At 37.9% G+C, this 14618-nt stretch overlaps 1 protein-coding gene across 2 annotated transcripts in view; it reads right to left on the bottom strand.

Moving 5' to 3' along the window:
* Window positions 1-14618, bottom strand: part of TRPC4 (transient receptor potential cation channel subfamily C member 4) — a 162011-nt gene that overhangs the window by 26611 nt on the left and 120782 nt on the right. For both annotated transcript variants that reach the window (XM_074859785.1, XM_074859786.1), the window contains one exon: window positions 497-636. In XM_074859785.1, the coding sequence (XP_074715886.1) occupies window positions 497-636 (140 nt within the window). The remainder of the gene's footprint in view (window positions 1-496; window positions 637-14618) is intronic.

Below are 14618 nucleotides of genomic sequence, written 5' to 3'. Positions count from 1 at the left end.
CCTGTTCAGCTTTACTTTTTCATGTTGCACTTATCATAAATTTTCAAATCAAAATTAAAATCTTGCTCTTTAGCTTCCCCCCCACCATTTTGAACAAATATTTTTCTTGTAGTCCTGTCCAGAAGTTTTGTACATAAAAAAGTGCATAAAATTGTCCTAGGGGTAATAATTTCTTACTGAAAAATAGTAACACAAAACATAATTTTTGCAAACATTATTAAATATTACCAGTGATTTTTCCAAGAAAATGACAGTATGACTGTTCAGGGTCAAATAACAAAAGATTGCCTGGGCCAAGGAAGAAGTATAAAACACAATGTTTTGTTCACTCTTATCCTGGTCTAGCTTCTTGTCATAGTTGCAGAACATTCAATGAGTGCATCTAACATCTCTTGCACTGCTAAGCCTGAGAACCTCCAAATACAGAATAAATTTTGAAGAAGCCTAATTTCATTTATCTTAAATATTTTGTTGATTTTTTTAAAAAAATATTTACCTTTGAAAATGCAACAATTTTCAAAGAGATTGTTGCTAAATACAAGGAGTTCATTACAAAATCCATGAGGTTCCACCAATCATGAATGTAGTCCTGTAGTCCACCATCCCACATCTGTTTAATTTCACCCCAGATAAAACCTGTAAATAGAACATAATTCATTAAGCATGAATATTAAATAAAAAAGGCTGTGACTATTCTAGACACTTATCTCACAATGGAGCGATTCTCCTTACATTAATTATAAAGGGAAGGTAGATAAGTGCTCTAAACTACACATCTAGCTAGGTGAAATTTTATCTTCCCATTCATGTTTCCGGAATTAATTTGTCAGGAAAAAACAACAAAAAAAAATCATCTGCCTGTACAAGGGCAGTTTGTTTGGATTTCTTCAATCTCTTTTCCCACTATATCCTAATAAGTATAAGAAGAGTCTTAAAACCAGTCACCACTGCCAACTCTCTTCTTGGTATCTGCTGCAATGTAATTCAAACTGGAAAATTTATGACCGCAGGAGTCAACCCAACACATTAATTTATTCCAACTGGAACCCACACAATAAGGAAGAGAATATCTATTGTTGTTGTCAATGATAAACTAAAGTCTCCCTTTTCCATAGGAAAGAGTAGTGTCTCCAGCAGAGTACTTTCTGTTGATTCCTTCCTTTGGGATATGAACAAATGGAAACTGTTTTCAGGTGTACAGAGCATGCATTGTGCTGGACAGAAACTGATACAGAAATATTCAATCCCAATGGGAAATTTTGCAAGTTGCCTGGCATGAACTTGGTTTAGCAGCTCCAGAGACAACTGTGTGGAGACTCTTTAATGCTATAAACATTAAAACCACTCTGAAGAAGATTCTCCACATATTGTACAATATGGTATGATAAAAAAACACAGGACATTTACATGCATATTTCATATTATTATCTACAGAGCTTTTTTGATAACAATACCAATAGAGCTTTAAATTTTTCACAGATAATTTTTTTCTTAAAGAAATTTCTTACTTTTGTGCTCATTAAAAGGACAAAATTCACCACAGAAGAGAGCAGTCTCTCACATATAGATGTTGAGACATGGTTAATTCAACATGGATTTTCTCCACCTGCTTATCACGTTTCTTTAGAAAATCTTGAACAGATTTCATGCAGGCACCTATAGAGTGCTGCATCACTATTCTGGGCTTAATTCACCTGGAACCTTAACGTTTTGTCTTAATTGTCTTTTAGTTGACTCCAGGGAAAACTCATGTCTTCTCTCAAACATGATCCCTAAGTAGTAATTCCTAGTCTATTCTTGTTTGTGTCAGGTAGGTTTTTGAGTTACTTGGAAGGCAGGAGGGGGATACATGGGAGGAGTACAATTTAATTTTTTAGTGTTTTGTCTTGAGTCTTTCTGTCTTATGATTGCTTTCAAAAGGAAAGGTTCCCTTCCTCACTGCTTTCTCCCCTCAAATCTCAGCCATATGTTCCCATCTTGTTTCTGTGTGTCATCATCAGTAATCATGAGCCTCAGGATCATTTTCAGCCATGCCACCATCACTATTTCAGCATTCTGCAGAACTGAGGGGAACACATTCTGAGAAAGGACCATGGTGGGAACATGTAGACAGGAGAGTGGGGTACGCCCATTTTAGTGTCTACAACAGCCTAGACAGGCTGATTGCAACTCTATCATTAGGTTATCAGATAAAACTAATACACAAAATATAGCACTATTAAGAAGCACTATTTATTTTCAAGTTGCAATCAGTTGTGATGAGTCACAGTGAGAAAACAGTTGAACATTATTGCATGGCAGGGTCAATATCCACTAACAGCATCCACTACTGCTGTTAACTGCCCAACTGCCATCACAAAGGGACCACACCTTCACAGGGATACTAGACAGACTCCTACATGCCTGCCCATTTCAGCCTGTGAAATGACTTAACCACTTACTCTTCAAAGACCTGGCACACAGTATGAACATGATGACAGCAGGTTTTGCTTCCCCTTCCCTCCGCAGTACCCTCCAACCTTCAACGCACTGTTCATGTATTTGCAAATATCCCTGCTTGCTCTTTCACTACCTTTTAGACATAACCTGTTAAGCACTATTGGGTCATAAAAGCAGCTGTTTTGTGGGCTGCAGTATACACCTCACATTTAAGACACTGCTCTGAATCACCCCTGCTCCACATGCAGAATGGCACATAAAATCACCATTGTGCTGCAGGAGCCTGAGGAGACCTGGAGCCAAAGGCTGTGTAATATGGATATGGCCCCTAAGACTCAGTGTTAGAGAACAGTTCCTTGCTCTTTTTTATTTAATAATACAGCTATAGCCTCAGGTTCTTGACACTGGGAAGACTGCTATGGCACAGAAAGCAGACAGTTGCATTGATAGAAGATCCCCAAAGAAAAAGACTTTACAGAAATCAATGCACACGCTCATAGAATTAAATGAACTCTTTGTATTTCATCACAGTTAAGCATTCCCTTTAAAATATGCTTTAAAAACAGAGCAGAAATAGGTTGGGATGATTAATAAGATGAATGCTTAAGCAAGAGGCTGTAGGTTCATCAGTCTTTCTGACGAGATATTCCGTGATTCACAACCAACCAAAGACGTGAACTGACACAAATACAACAGAGCTGTTCTCTGTAAGACTGTTGCTCAGCATCATATGCTTTGATAGCACCGCCTAAAATATAACAGAATCATGTAGAGATTGAAAAAGAAATGTTGACTAATGCTGCTGCATTTGATCTGTTTTGTGAGTGAACAGCCAGTGTTTTTCCAAGCATTTCCTGTGCTTCAGAAAATGAAATGTAATTGTAAAGTTGACACTAACAGAAATACTGACCTATTATAGAACAGTGGAAGAGAGTATATGGCTATTGTAAATTTGATCATTTTGAATTAGAAACCAACTAATCCAAACTACCAGCAATGTTGAAGTCATTTGGCAGCTGAAAGCTCTGAGTATACTTTGGCATCATAATGGTTGTGGTTCTAAATTTTTTCTTGGTTCAAGACAACTTTTATGTTCATCCTGATGCAGGGATTGTTCTTTTCAAGCAAATGATAATGAAAAACTGGAAATCCTACATTTTTGTTGGCTGAAATGGAGATGTGAGAGTTTAGCCTTTCTTGCCAGCCAAAGCACCTAAGTACAAACTCCATATATAAATACTGTTATTGAGTTCTCATGTGACTCCAGAGAACTTGAAGCTAGGCTAACTGATGGATGCTACGTTTGTGACACACACGCAATCCATGCAAGCACAGTAGAACTTCCAAGTTGAAGGCAAATCTTTGAAAGTACAAAGTCCTAAGGTTGACTGAGAAAATCCACAACTCCAGGTCAATCTCACCATGAAAGCTGAGATCAGAGTCTTTGCAGGCACCAGGTCTCTATGGCTAGGTATCCTGAAGGGTGCTCAATTGGAGCAAATGAATGGTGGAAGAACACGGATCTCTGGAGTTCTGTAAATCCTTCCAAGTGTGCCTGAAGAGTTATCCTAGAAAAGTGTACTTTGAAATCCCAGAGCCGTTCTGCAAAGCTGAAGACTTCTCTAAGGCCTGGTGAGCTTACATGACAGAGCTATTGTGAGCAATGAACCTCAGGGATTCCAAGTTGTGCTGTTTAGGGTTAATTTACAGTTGCATAGCCAGAGGTCTTGAAATCTTGTTGTAGCTCATAGCTAAACCTTTTTGCGAAAAGGAAGGGTCAGCAGGAAGAAGTCAGTCAGCTCTTATCTTTGCAGGGTCTGATACAATATGCCGATTTTGTTCTGTTACATTCATTGAGAGAATCAAGAAAAGGCTAGGAAAATCTATGTATTTTTTTTTTTTAAAAAGACATCCAGAGATCAGGGCAGCATTATCTCTGTGACCTTGCACACTTCCCCTTTCTATTTAGAAGACTTATGGATAGCTGGACACAACCTGACTTTATTATCTAAGGAGACTTTTGCGCAATTCCAAAACATGACCTGACATTATAGAAGAGGGGAAGACATGCAGTGACAAGAGTGTCTAATGGGTGCATTATTACAGGCAGGAAAGAGATCTAGAGTCCAGGCACTGTCTGCTTATTAATGTGCCAAAACAGCAATGTTACCACATGGTGACCAAGATCATGTCAGAGCTACATGTTCAACAGCAAGAAAGATGATATCTCAAGAAAGCAGAGGGGACATCACCAGTCTGTACACAGCTATTGGGGAAAAACTGCTAATAGGGATCAACCAAATACAAGGGGTAGATCTAAAAGCAAGAGTGTTTAAACAGGCTGGGGACAAGTTCGTTTCCCAAAGCTCTCTTTACCTCCCTGGGAGGAAACAAGCATCTCCAAGGCAATAATCCTGTCATCTGGAGGTGGGTCAAAATGGAGGCATGGATGATCAGGCTGAATTAAAACAGATGTCTAACTTCCAGGTGCCTGTATTTAGCTGAAATAATTCCACCCAGAGCAGATTTCACTCTTTTAGCTGGATAATCTTTTCTATGTTCTGGTTGTCTCTTTGCTCCAATTGTGTCCTTCCTATCTCTCCACACCTGCTAGAAATCACACCTGCCTCTTATGTCCTCACTGGTCCATTCCCCATCAACCTGCTTTTATCATTTATTGCCACTTACAAGGAAATGATCAACATTATGCAGCCCTTCCACCTCATTAATCAAGGACTTAAATTGTAAAGTTGAAGGTGAGACTTTCAAGCATTTGGTGCATTGTTTATAGCTAGATACTGGAGCAATAAAAGAGAAATAACAGCATGGGTATTTTGAAACAGGCTGAGATGATAGAAACAAATTTCATTAAACGCCCCATGGTTTTAATGGGATGAAAGAGACATAAATTCAGGGCAGGAATCCACAGACTGCATGAGGCCCTGGGAATGACAGACATAATGGAGAGGTTTCATACAGCACTGTGAAGTATTATATATGCAAGTTGATCAATGCAACCATTTGACTGAAGTCCAGTTTACGTGATGTAATAGAGGAACTAAAATAGATCAGATAAAATAGATTTGGAGAAAAAAAATGGAATTTGAGTAAGTATATTTTCTTTTTTGAAGTAAACATTTCTGAACATTAATGAAAAAAGTTCTTTCTTCTAAAATAAACCCTACATATTGTAGAAATGCATTTCATCCAAGCCAACAAAACAAATAGAAATTAAAATAATTCTTAGTGAAGAACAAAAGGTGCTAAAATAAAATAAGAATTTTCTTTAAAAAGTACCATCTTTCATTAAAATTACCTCATAACACTTCTAAAAAATCCTTAAGAATTGAGTAATGGATATTGTGTACTACATAGGATCATTGTGTAGATTTTTGTATATGTAGATACATCAATACATGTACACTAATAAGACTAACTTTATATATTTATCTATAGACTTAGGTTTTGAAGCTGTATTTCCCACTTAAATGCTTTTTAAAAAATGTGGAACTACTTTTCTGTTCATAAAGTAAAATTCCATTGGCAAACCTTGCAACTGTAAGCAGGGCAGCAGCTCACTACTCTTACGAATATTCTCTGTCTGTTTGGATAAAGCCTTGGGTTAGACAGTGGTTTTTTGTGTGGGCTGCAAGATAACTTTCAGACTGTAAAAATTCTGGATCTATCCTGACTGATCCATTATCAATTTTCAGCTATCCAGACCTGTAATTTTACTCACAAGGAAAATGTCTCTTATTGCCATGCAAAAGAAACAAACAACAAATAAATAACTCCCCTATGAAATCCATTCAAAGGTGTATTAAGTTCTAAGAGAAAAAATCTTAGATACACTTTGTCTAAATTCCTCTCTTCTACCGAATCTTGAGTAACTACAAAAACAATTTTCCCGCAACTGTAGAAATTCACAAAAATGTTATGCCATCTCCACAACACTGCCTTTTATTGTTTATAGTTATGGTTAAAGTCTCACTGTAAATAATGACATCAAGATTTGTTAAAGAAAGAAATGAAAGGCAGTATCCTGAACTATTTTTGAAGAGATTTGTGGATCCCTAGCTAATTTTGGCCTTACCTTTCCCACAAAAGGTTGGTTGGTCTGTGCTATTTTTGTTCCTTACCATTAAGTGATGGGAAGCAAGAGGTTCCTCAGAGTCAACTCTGCATGCCAAATTCAACAAGAACCTTTTAGTATGTTTCTTGGAGAATATATTTTCACTGGACTGTGAAACCATTTAACTGACAAACTCAACTTTGCTCTACTACACAATTTAGAGTTTCTCACAGATACAACAAGAAGTGAGACAAGCTGCTAATGATCTAAAGCTCTCTGAAGCAAAGGAAAGTCGTTCCACGGAATTCATTGAACATCGACATGGATTGAAATATCTCTCTGGCTGATGAACTGATCTCTGCTCTAGGTATATGAAGGTAACAAGAGGAATGGGGAGGCATCCTGGCATAATTCGGGGGCTCCCAATCTCTGGGGCATATTTTGTTAACATAATACAGCTACTTTAAAGGAACATGCACAAAATCAAAAGCAGGCCTTCTGCTTTCCCCTGGGTTCAGGGAAATGGTTGTTTGGGAGGGGGACAACTGTGCACAGTGTCTGGGTCCTGTGTCAGGTCAGGCAAAGTGATGGGATTGACATGGCCAGAGGCACCATTTATATCCCAGCTCTCTTCCCAGGACAGTTACACTCAAGCAAGTTGAGCCTGGGAATTGCTGATTTAAATTATCTGTGCACACCACTCAACACAGAATACTTAATATCTAACCTCAATTCACTCTTTGTCTTCACTTTCCTATCTGTACAATTAACTTAATTCCTTCTCTCACAGAAGCAATGAAGATGAGTTTAGTAATGCCTCTGGAGTGCAGTGAAAAGGTAATGAACAACAGAAGGATTATGGAGCATTCAAGCCTTTTGGATGAAATATACTCTATCAGAGCTAGGAGTATTCAGTTCTGAAAATGTACTAGGAGTGCATTTACTCTTGTGTTCAAGGAAAAGTGTAATTTCTAAGAAACAGTGATCAGCTGCGAATGAAACTGGTCTAGGCATGGCATTATGAATTATGGTGTTTTATATATATGTTTCACCCACTATGGAATGGCAGGTGCAAACAGTTTGGACAATCATTATTGAACAGTCCCTCAAATATTTATGGCTTCGTTTCACCACCTAGTCCATAGCACTAGATTGTGCAGTTGCTTGAGGATTGTGCAGTTGCTTGAGTATTTATGCAGTAAGGCATCCATATAAGTGGAATAGCTGTTTCTTAACCCAGTATCTTTAGAAGGGACAGTAGCTAGGATCTTTAGACCACACGCTTTCTTTCGTAACTTGAATAGCAAGAAGTCTGAATTTCACAGTACTCCTATAAGTGCCAAAAGGAAATATATGTAATTAGCAGTTAAATTTTTTAAGCAATCTTTTGAATTTCCTTTGCAAAATGTTCTGAAATGCAAATGCATTGTAGTTCATTATCATAGTCAAAGCTTAAAGTAGATTTAAATTGCTACATTTATCTTAACATTAATGGCCCTTTTTCTTCTATTTTTTTGCCTCTGTAAAACAGGGTTTATGTAAAAAATAGAAATATAAGCAAAGAAAAAAACGTTTAATGTCCTAGAGTGTATGTAAAAATAAACTGTAACCCTGGACTGATTGTTATGTTCAATATGCATTGGCTAGTAGGGTTTATAAAGTTTGAATTAACCAAAGATGACCATCCAAACCATTTCAGGTTCGTGCACCTCAGCCTTCCATACCAGTGGACTGTAGATGGTGATGGTATAGTTGTCACGATCTAAGGAAACATGAAAGATACTGTAGTTTTTGAATGTATTATGTTTAAACAGAAGTGTCTAGTGCCATTTTAGATGCCCTATGTATCCAAGCTGGCCACCCCACGTATTGCCAAAAAAGGTACAGGTTTCCTGTAGGGTATTTATCACAGGTACAACCTCTCTGTGAGTATATCAGACTTCAAAAATGGGACCAGGTACCTCTTTATAGGCATGTGAGTTGCTTTCTTTATGTTTACTTTGATTTAATCTCCTAATTCCTAACAATCAATCCTGCTAAATGCCTGAGTTTGGAGTAAGAGGCTATGGACAGGTACCTACATAGGGAGACAAGAGTACAGAAATTCTGCATATTTCTGCTTTTGAACTCTGCTCTACAATAATGTAGACAGAAATTTAGCCAGCCAAAAGTATTGGTCCAATTCTCTAAGGTACTTTTGCATAGGAGTCTATAAATCTCTTTAAAGAAAAAGTATATCCTCATTTACTGCTTGTAAATCTCTATTAAGCGCAACAGGTTTACATGTGGAGTGAAGCATGCATAATTTTACTCATTATCCTTTAATCTTCATGGTTTAATTGAAACTGTTTGTGGCATGTATTTATCAAAATTATTTAATACAGAAAATAGTTTCATAAAAATATTGTGGAGAGGGTAAGGAGCAAGGCTTATATCCTATTACCACAGACAACCTTCATTTGTAAAACAATATATATGTACAGTACTGCAATCTAATATTCATTAAAGTGTTGTATCTCCAAACATATGCATGTTCCTTATCTTTGCCAGCACTTACTACATTCTCTCGGTGTTGCTAGAATAACATAATTTATTCTTACAGGTAGTTAATAGTAAGAAATAGTTTTCAAGCATGCACAGGGATTAGATCTACAAAGGATTCTGCAGGCAGAATAAATGCATGTATAGCTTGTTTATGAAACACAGAAAGGACTTTAAAGCATTGCTCAAAAGCTTTCAGAGTCCTACACAGACCAGCTTGGCATCATATGTGCAACTCTAGGAAAGGCCAGAAGTACATATCCCCTTCTCTCCTATTAACAAGCATATACGGATTCAAACATCTCAATACTGAGATTCTAAACTTTATTTGGGAGCTCAGTCCCATGAAAGGGTTTAGTCATTGAAATATTCTGTGATTCAATGTCTAAATTAAGTACACAGTACTGAGTAAAATTCACCATGCAAGAGACAACTGAATTCATGCAATTCCCCATAAATCGCATTTTATGCTCACTTGGAGTTTCAAGCACGTAGCTGAGGTCCACAGCCTATGAACACTGAGTGCTAAGACAGCCTGGACAAGAAGAACAGCAGGAACTGGAAAGAGGAATGAATCTCAAACACTACGTCTCACCAGCACTTAGAAGCCTATCTCAGGGCTTCAGTTAGGTATCTACATGAGACTGAGTTGCAGTATCCAAAACAACTTCCTCTCCTGAAATGTTTAAACTATATCCCCCAAGAGTAGTGTGAATGTTTGGAACTGCAGCTTTATGGCTAAAATTCTTGCACAGGGAACAGGAAACTGGAAACCTGTCTTTTCTCAGACTGAGGGAAGACAGAACCTCTATCCCAGGAGAGTACTAAGGGCAGGAATAACAGTGCAGGGGTCAAATATTCACCACTCCTGCTAAATAAGGAAGAAAGGGAAACTTAAGGAGAGAGAATTAAAGAAGACAAAAAACTCAATAGGTGTCTTTTGCCTCATTTCTAAGGGACTCTACTGGGAAGCAAAGGCATCAAAGCTAGGCTTTGCACACCCACTGCAGGCCTTTTCTGTTTATCCTCAAGACTGTAATGTTAAAATGTGAAATATTTGGATGCTAGAGGAGCAAGCACAATGCTACTCAATTGAAAACAGAACTGAAGTCCAAAGAGTATCTCAGGATCCTGCTTCCTTCAGCAAAATATTGTGATTCCAAGAAAACATCTCATTGCATTGCACTTGTCTTTATATGATTATTTTATGTTATCCTGTAAAAGCAGAGTCCTTGTTTGCAGTTCTAAGGCACTGCCTGTGGGAGGGAAGTTTTCCATAGTTAATAAAAATGTATGTAAAATGAACATTCAGACATTCATTGTTAAGGAAGGGAACTCCTATTTAAACACTGAAAAAGGCCAGTAAGGATAGGCAGATTACTGTTCCATCTAGTCTAAACTGCAGCTAATCCTGAATGCTTAGGGAAAGGATTTGAAGAAAGGATAAAGTAAGAGCTTCCAGGTTTGCTAAGTTCAGGGGTATCCTTGTCCAGAGATCACATCTCTGTCACTGTGACTAGGAGCCACTGATTAACTCTGGTAGTGACACTATGGATGGGTTTCATGAACCAAAGCAGTCTGTAGCTCCATTTTAAATTGAGACACATTTACAAAGGCTTTTCAAATTTCGGATAGATTTTTTACTAGAATATCAAAAAATACATATGGCTACCTATATTTAACTGGAGGTTATGGCACCACTGAAAGTGTTTTCCCAAAGAAAAAGTCTCCTGACTTTTTTTATCATAATCAAAACAAGACATTTTTCTTGGGCCTTGGTTTTGGAAATGGCAAGACCACTCTAGAGTAAATCTTAAACACAAAAAGACATATATCAGCCAACACCAATAAAAAACAAAGAATAAAATAAAATCATCTACACAGAAAAATGTTCATGTTAAATATTTTAAACCTGCTAAACCTACAAGTAACCAAGTAAAAGGTTCTATTACGGCAAGATTCATGCAGTCCTGACACAAAGTAGCTTTCCTGATGTTTAAATAAATAATTTCATTAGTGTGTCCAGTTTTGGGATCCCCAATAAAAAAGAGATGTACTGACTGAAGTGAACCTAGTAGAAGGCCTTCAAGATGACTGGGCGCTGGACCACGTGATGTACAAGAAGAGGCTGAGGGAGCTGAGCTTGTTCAGCCTAGAGAAGAGAACACTAATGGGCTGATATTACTGCTGTCATCTACTAATGAAATTGCTACTTATGAATAACTGGAGCCAGACTTGTCCTAGAGGTGCACATTGGAAGGACAAGAGGTAATGGTTGCATGTTGTGGCACACAATATTCCAACTGATACTAGTGGCTAGAGACAGGCATGGTTTGCTGAGAGAGGCAGTAGAATATCCATCCCTGGAGAAATTCAAGATTTGACTGGACAAGAACCTGAACAATCTGATCTATCTTTGCAGTTAGCCTGTGTCGATCAGTAATTTGGACTAAATGGCCTTGAGTGGTCATTACGTGCATTATCCTTCTTTCTGACTGAAGTCGTGTTCCAGCTTTGTCTGCGATTATTTTCTTCTTCTGAACTTTATTTGTCGCTACTGGTTATTTACTGTTTCATCTTGCTGGTTATATTATCCTTTATATCTGCTTCCTGGACCATGTCAACTTGTACTAACTGTTCAATTTTTTACACAACACTTTCTTGACAAAATTTAGAAGATGATGCACAGTGTACTTGCCACCTCTATGATCACTTCATCTTAAGTGTCTTGCTATGCCGTTGGTTTGGATGTACATTGTGCTAAGTACTGACAAGACTGTACACTCCCATACATCCCACCAGCAGTTTGCTGACCACAAATGTGTGCTGTTTGCACAGTTCCCAAACATCCACATTCTCTATAGATTCACGTACTCCAATAGCATAAACCACTCTGACAGAAAGGATGGGGAACACATTGTTAAAGAGATCCACTAAGGCTGCATTCCTGCTCCAGGCTGTATTCTCAACAACAAAATTACGATGAACATTTAAAGATGCCCATAAAAGAGCAAAAAACTCATCAAAACATATTTGCCTAAAAAATGTTCTTATTGCTGCAGCCACCACGAACAACTGGCAGGGAGCTTTTTAACCACATCTACCAAGCACTAAGTTTGTCTCGTTGTTGGCTTTCTCCTCTGAATTTTGTAGCATTCCCTAGTGAGCCAAATGCCCACTGTGAGGACATTTAGCAATGGTCACTGCTAGGTTTGAGGGTAGGGGTAAGGGCAGAAGAACAGGTATGACAAGTCTATAGGGATCAATATGATCTTTATGTGAGCTGCAGTCAAGACACACAGAGGGTGAGGCTGGGTCTTATTTGATTTCCCTTTGCATGACTTGTTATCATGCTCAGAGGCCACTCAGCAACTGGATGGGGAATTTGATGATCACTTTTTCTGCAAGATGGGGTTCTTGTTTTTCCTGTCCTTTTTTCAGTGGTGATGGATTCTCAAGTATAGGAAACAGGCCTACATTTCTGTAGTTTGAAGCATATGGCATGCTTGGGAGATCAGAGTCAAGAGCAAACCAGAACAAAATTAATTTTCCTTACCAGCAAAAGCTTGTTTCTTATTTGTTTAAATGTAAGGGCAGGAGACTCTGACTCTTCCTGCTGAGAGTTTTTTCCACAAATGCTTCTTAAAGCTGTAACATTAGCCTTAGTATACTGACTTACTATTCCATGGATCAACACCACATACTGTAACATCACTTGTGTAATCACCTAATCATGCACAAGACAAAATTAACGCAGAAGTTTCCTTAAGAGACTTTAAAAATGTAAAATCAATAGTCTCCATGGAAATGTAGCCCAATACAGGTTTTTCCTCTGAGCTTCCTACTCTAGTTACACTTTTAATACATGCTAATTATGCACATTCAGTCTTCTAGTACATAGTAATAGGTAAATGCTAATTCCTGGAGAGCTTAGATCATTATGGATAATCTTGAAACTTTTTAAGTTCTGTGAAATATATGTATGCTGAAATTGATGTCGATGAGAAGACTGTGAAGTAGAGCACCTCTTCCTCTCTTCATTTTAAGGGAGGTAGCTATTAAAATGCAAACTACAAGCAACCTACTATAATTAAGAGAAGGACAAACAAAGAATTCTATTGTTTAAAATGTTAAGAATTTTGACATGCTGTAGCTACTCCAGGATAATCTTTGCTTTGGGAAAAGGTTTTACTTGGTCATGTTTCCAATTTGAGAGAAAAACTATAACCCTAGAGCAACATTAGTTTTGTCTCAGATGTCAACATTTTTTGTCTACATCCAGAAAATGCAAAGATGTACCTCAGATTTAAGCTCCCTTGTGTAATTCAAGAGTTCTGCATTTACTCTTTTTAAGGATACTGTATAACCGTATAGTTTAAAGAGATGACAGACGAACTTGTGGCCTGGTAACTAACCTTAGATAAGGAGTTAATAAAACTATTTAGATTATTAAAAGATGACTAGATCATAGTTTGTATGTATGTGAATATGAAAGCAACAGGTTTTGGCTGAGATTCCTTCCTTTAAAACAAACAAACAAACAAAAAGATGAAATAGACACATTAATCACATGCTGTCACTGAAGTGTCCTGTGGAGACGTGTGTCTGTCTCCTTCAATGATGGGGGGAACTTAGGTACCTAATGAATTGCCTGAGATTACAATGGCTGAATCTGGAGCCTTATTATTTGGGTGGGCTAAGGCACTGCAGCAACCAAAGTCTGAAAACTGAACCCAGCAAATGCGAAACTGGAACTACAGGAAACCACTAGTTAGAAACTGCTAGAGATCAGTGTGTAAAATACATCATTTTAGGTGCAAGAGATTTTGGAAGGCACAGTTTCTCTGAATATTACAGTCTAGATTAACCACAAGCTATTTGACGACATGGTATCTGCTACTGATCTTTACTCATGCTCACGAATATTTGTTTTTGCAAGCAGTTCCCTTGACTTGACCTGTACTGCTTGCAGAGGAAGGGCTTATTCAGTACAGGCAGTACTGGCATAATCTGGCCATATGAGTCTATACTGCAAATATTAATGCTGCTTTTAGAAATGATAGTCATCTTGACAGTCATAATTCTCAGGGTTAATGGCTTCTTCAAACAAGTGCTTTGGGATGCTGAGTTACTAAACCCTTTCCTAAGTAAACAACAGTGTCAGAGGTTGAGGGCAATGGAGGTTCTTCCTCTTCTCACCGCATGTTTTCTGGAGAAGAGATAAGTCACCAAGGTTTTAGAACTGCCTTTAGCTGAAACTAGCCCTTGCCCTTCTCAAATTGTGTCTTTTTCTCTGGGCTCTAATTTCTTTCTTTAAAAAGACAGGTTAAAACCCACTTTGGCATGTCAAGGTCTATGTGCCAGCTATGCATTTGTTCTTATTATCCTTCAGACTCAGGATACCGTGAAAGTTGGACAGATACTGACCAACTGCTATTTTGAAAGGTTGGACAGAAAAGGTACTATCTCCTCTGGGCATGGAACAGCACAGAAGAGCCCCCTGCTCCTCCTCAGCATTGTAGCATTTATTTCTAAGGAAGTAATGTATCAAACTAATGATTTTTTA

Source organism: Strix uralensis, chromosome 2 (assembly GCF_047716275.1).
Source record: "Strix uralensis isolate ZFMK-TIS-50842 chromosome 2, bStrUra1, whole genome shotgun sequence".
Lineage (NCBI taxonomy): Eukaryota > Metazoa > Chordata > Aves > Strigiformes > Strigidae > Strix > Strix uralensis.
The sequence above is the reverse complement of the archived record's forward strand: the minus strand, read 5'-3'. Positions and strand labels throughout refer to the sequence as shown.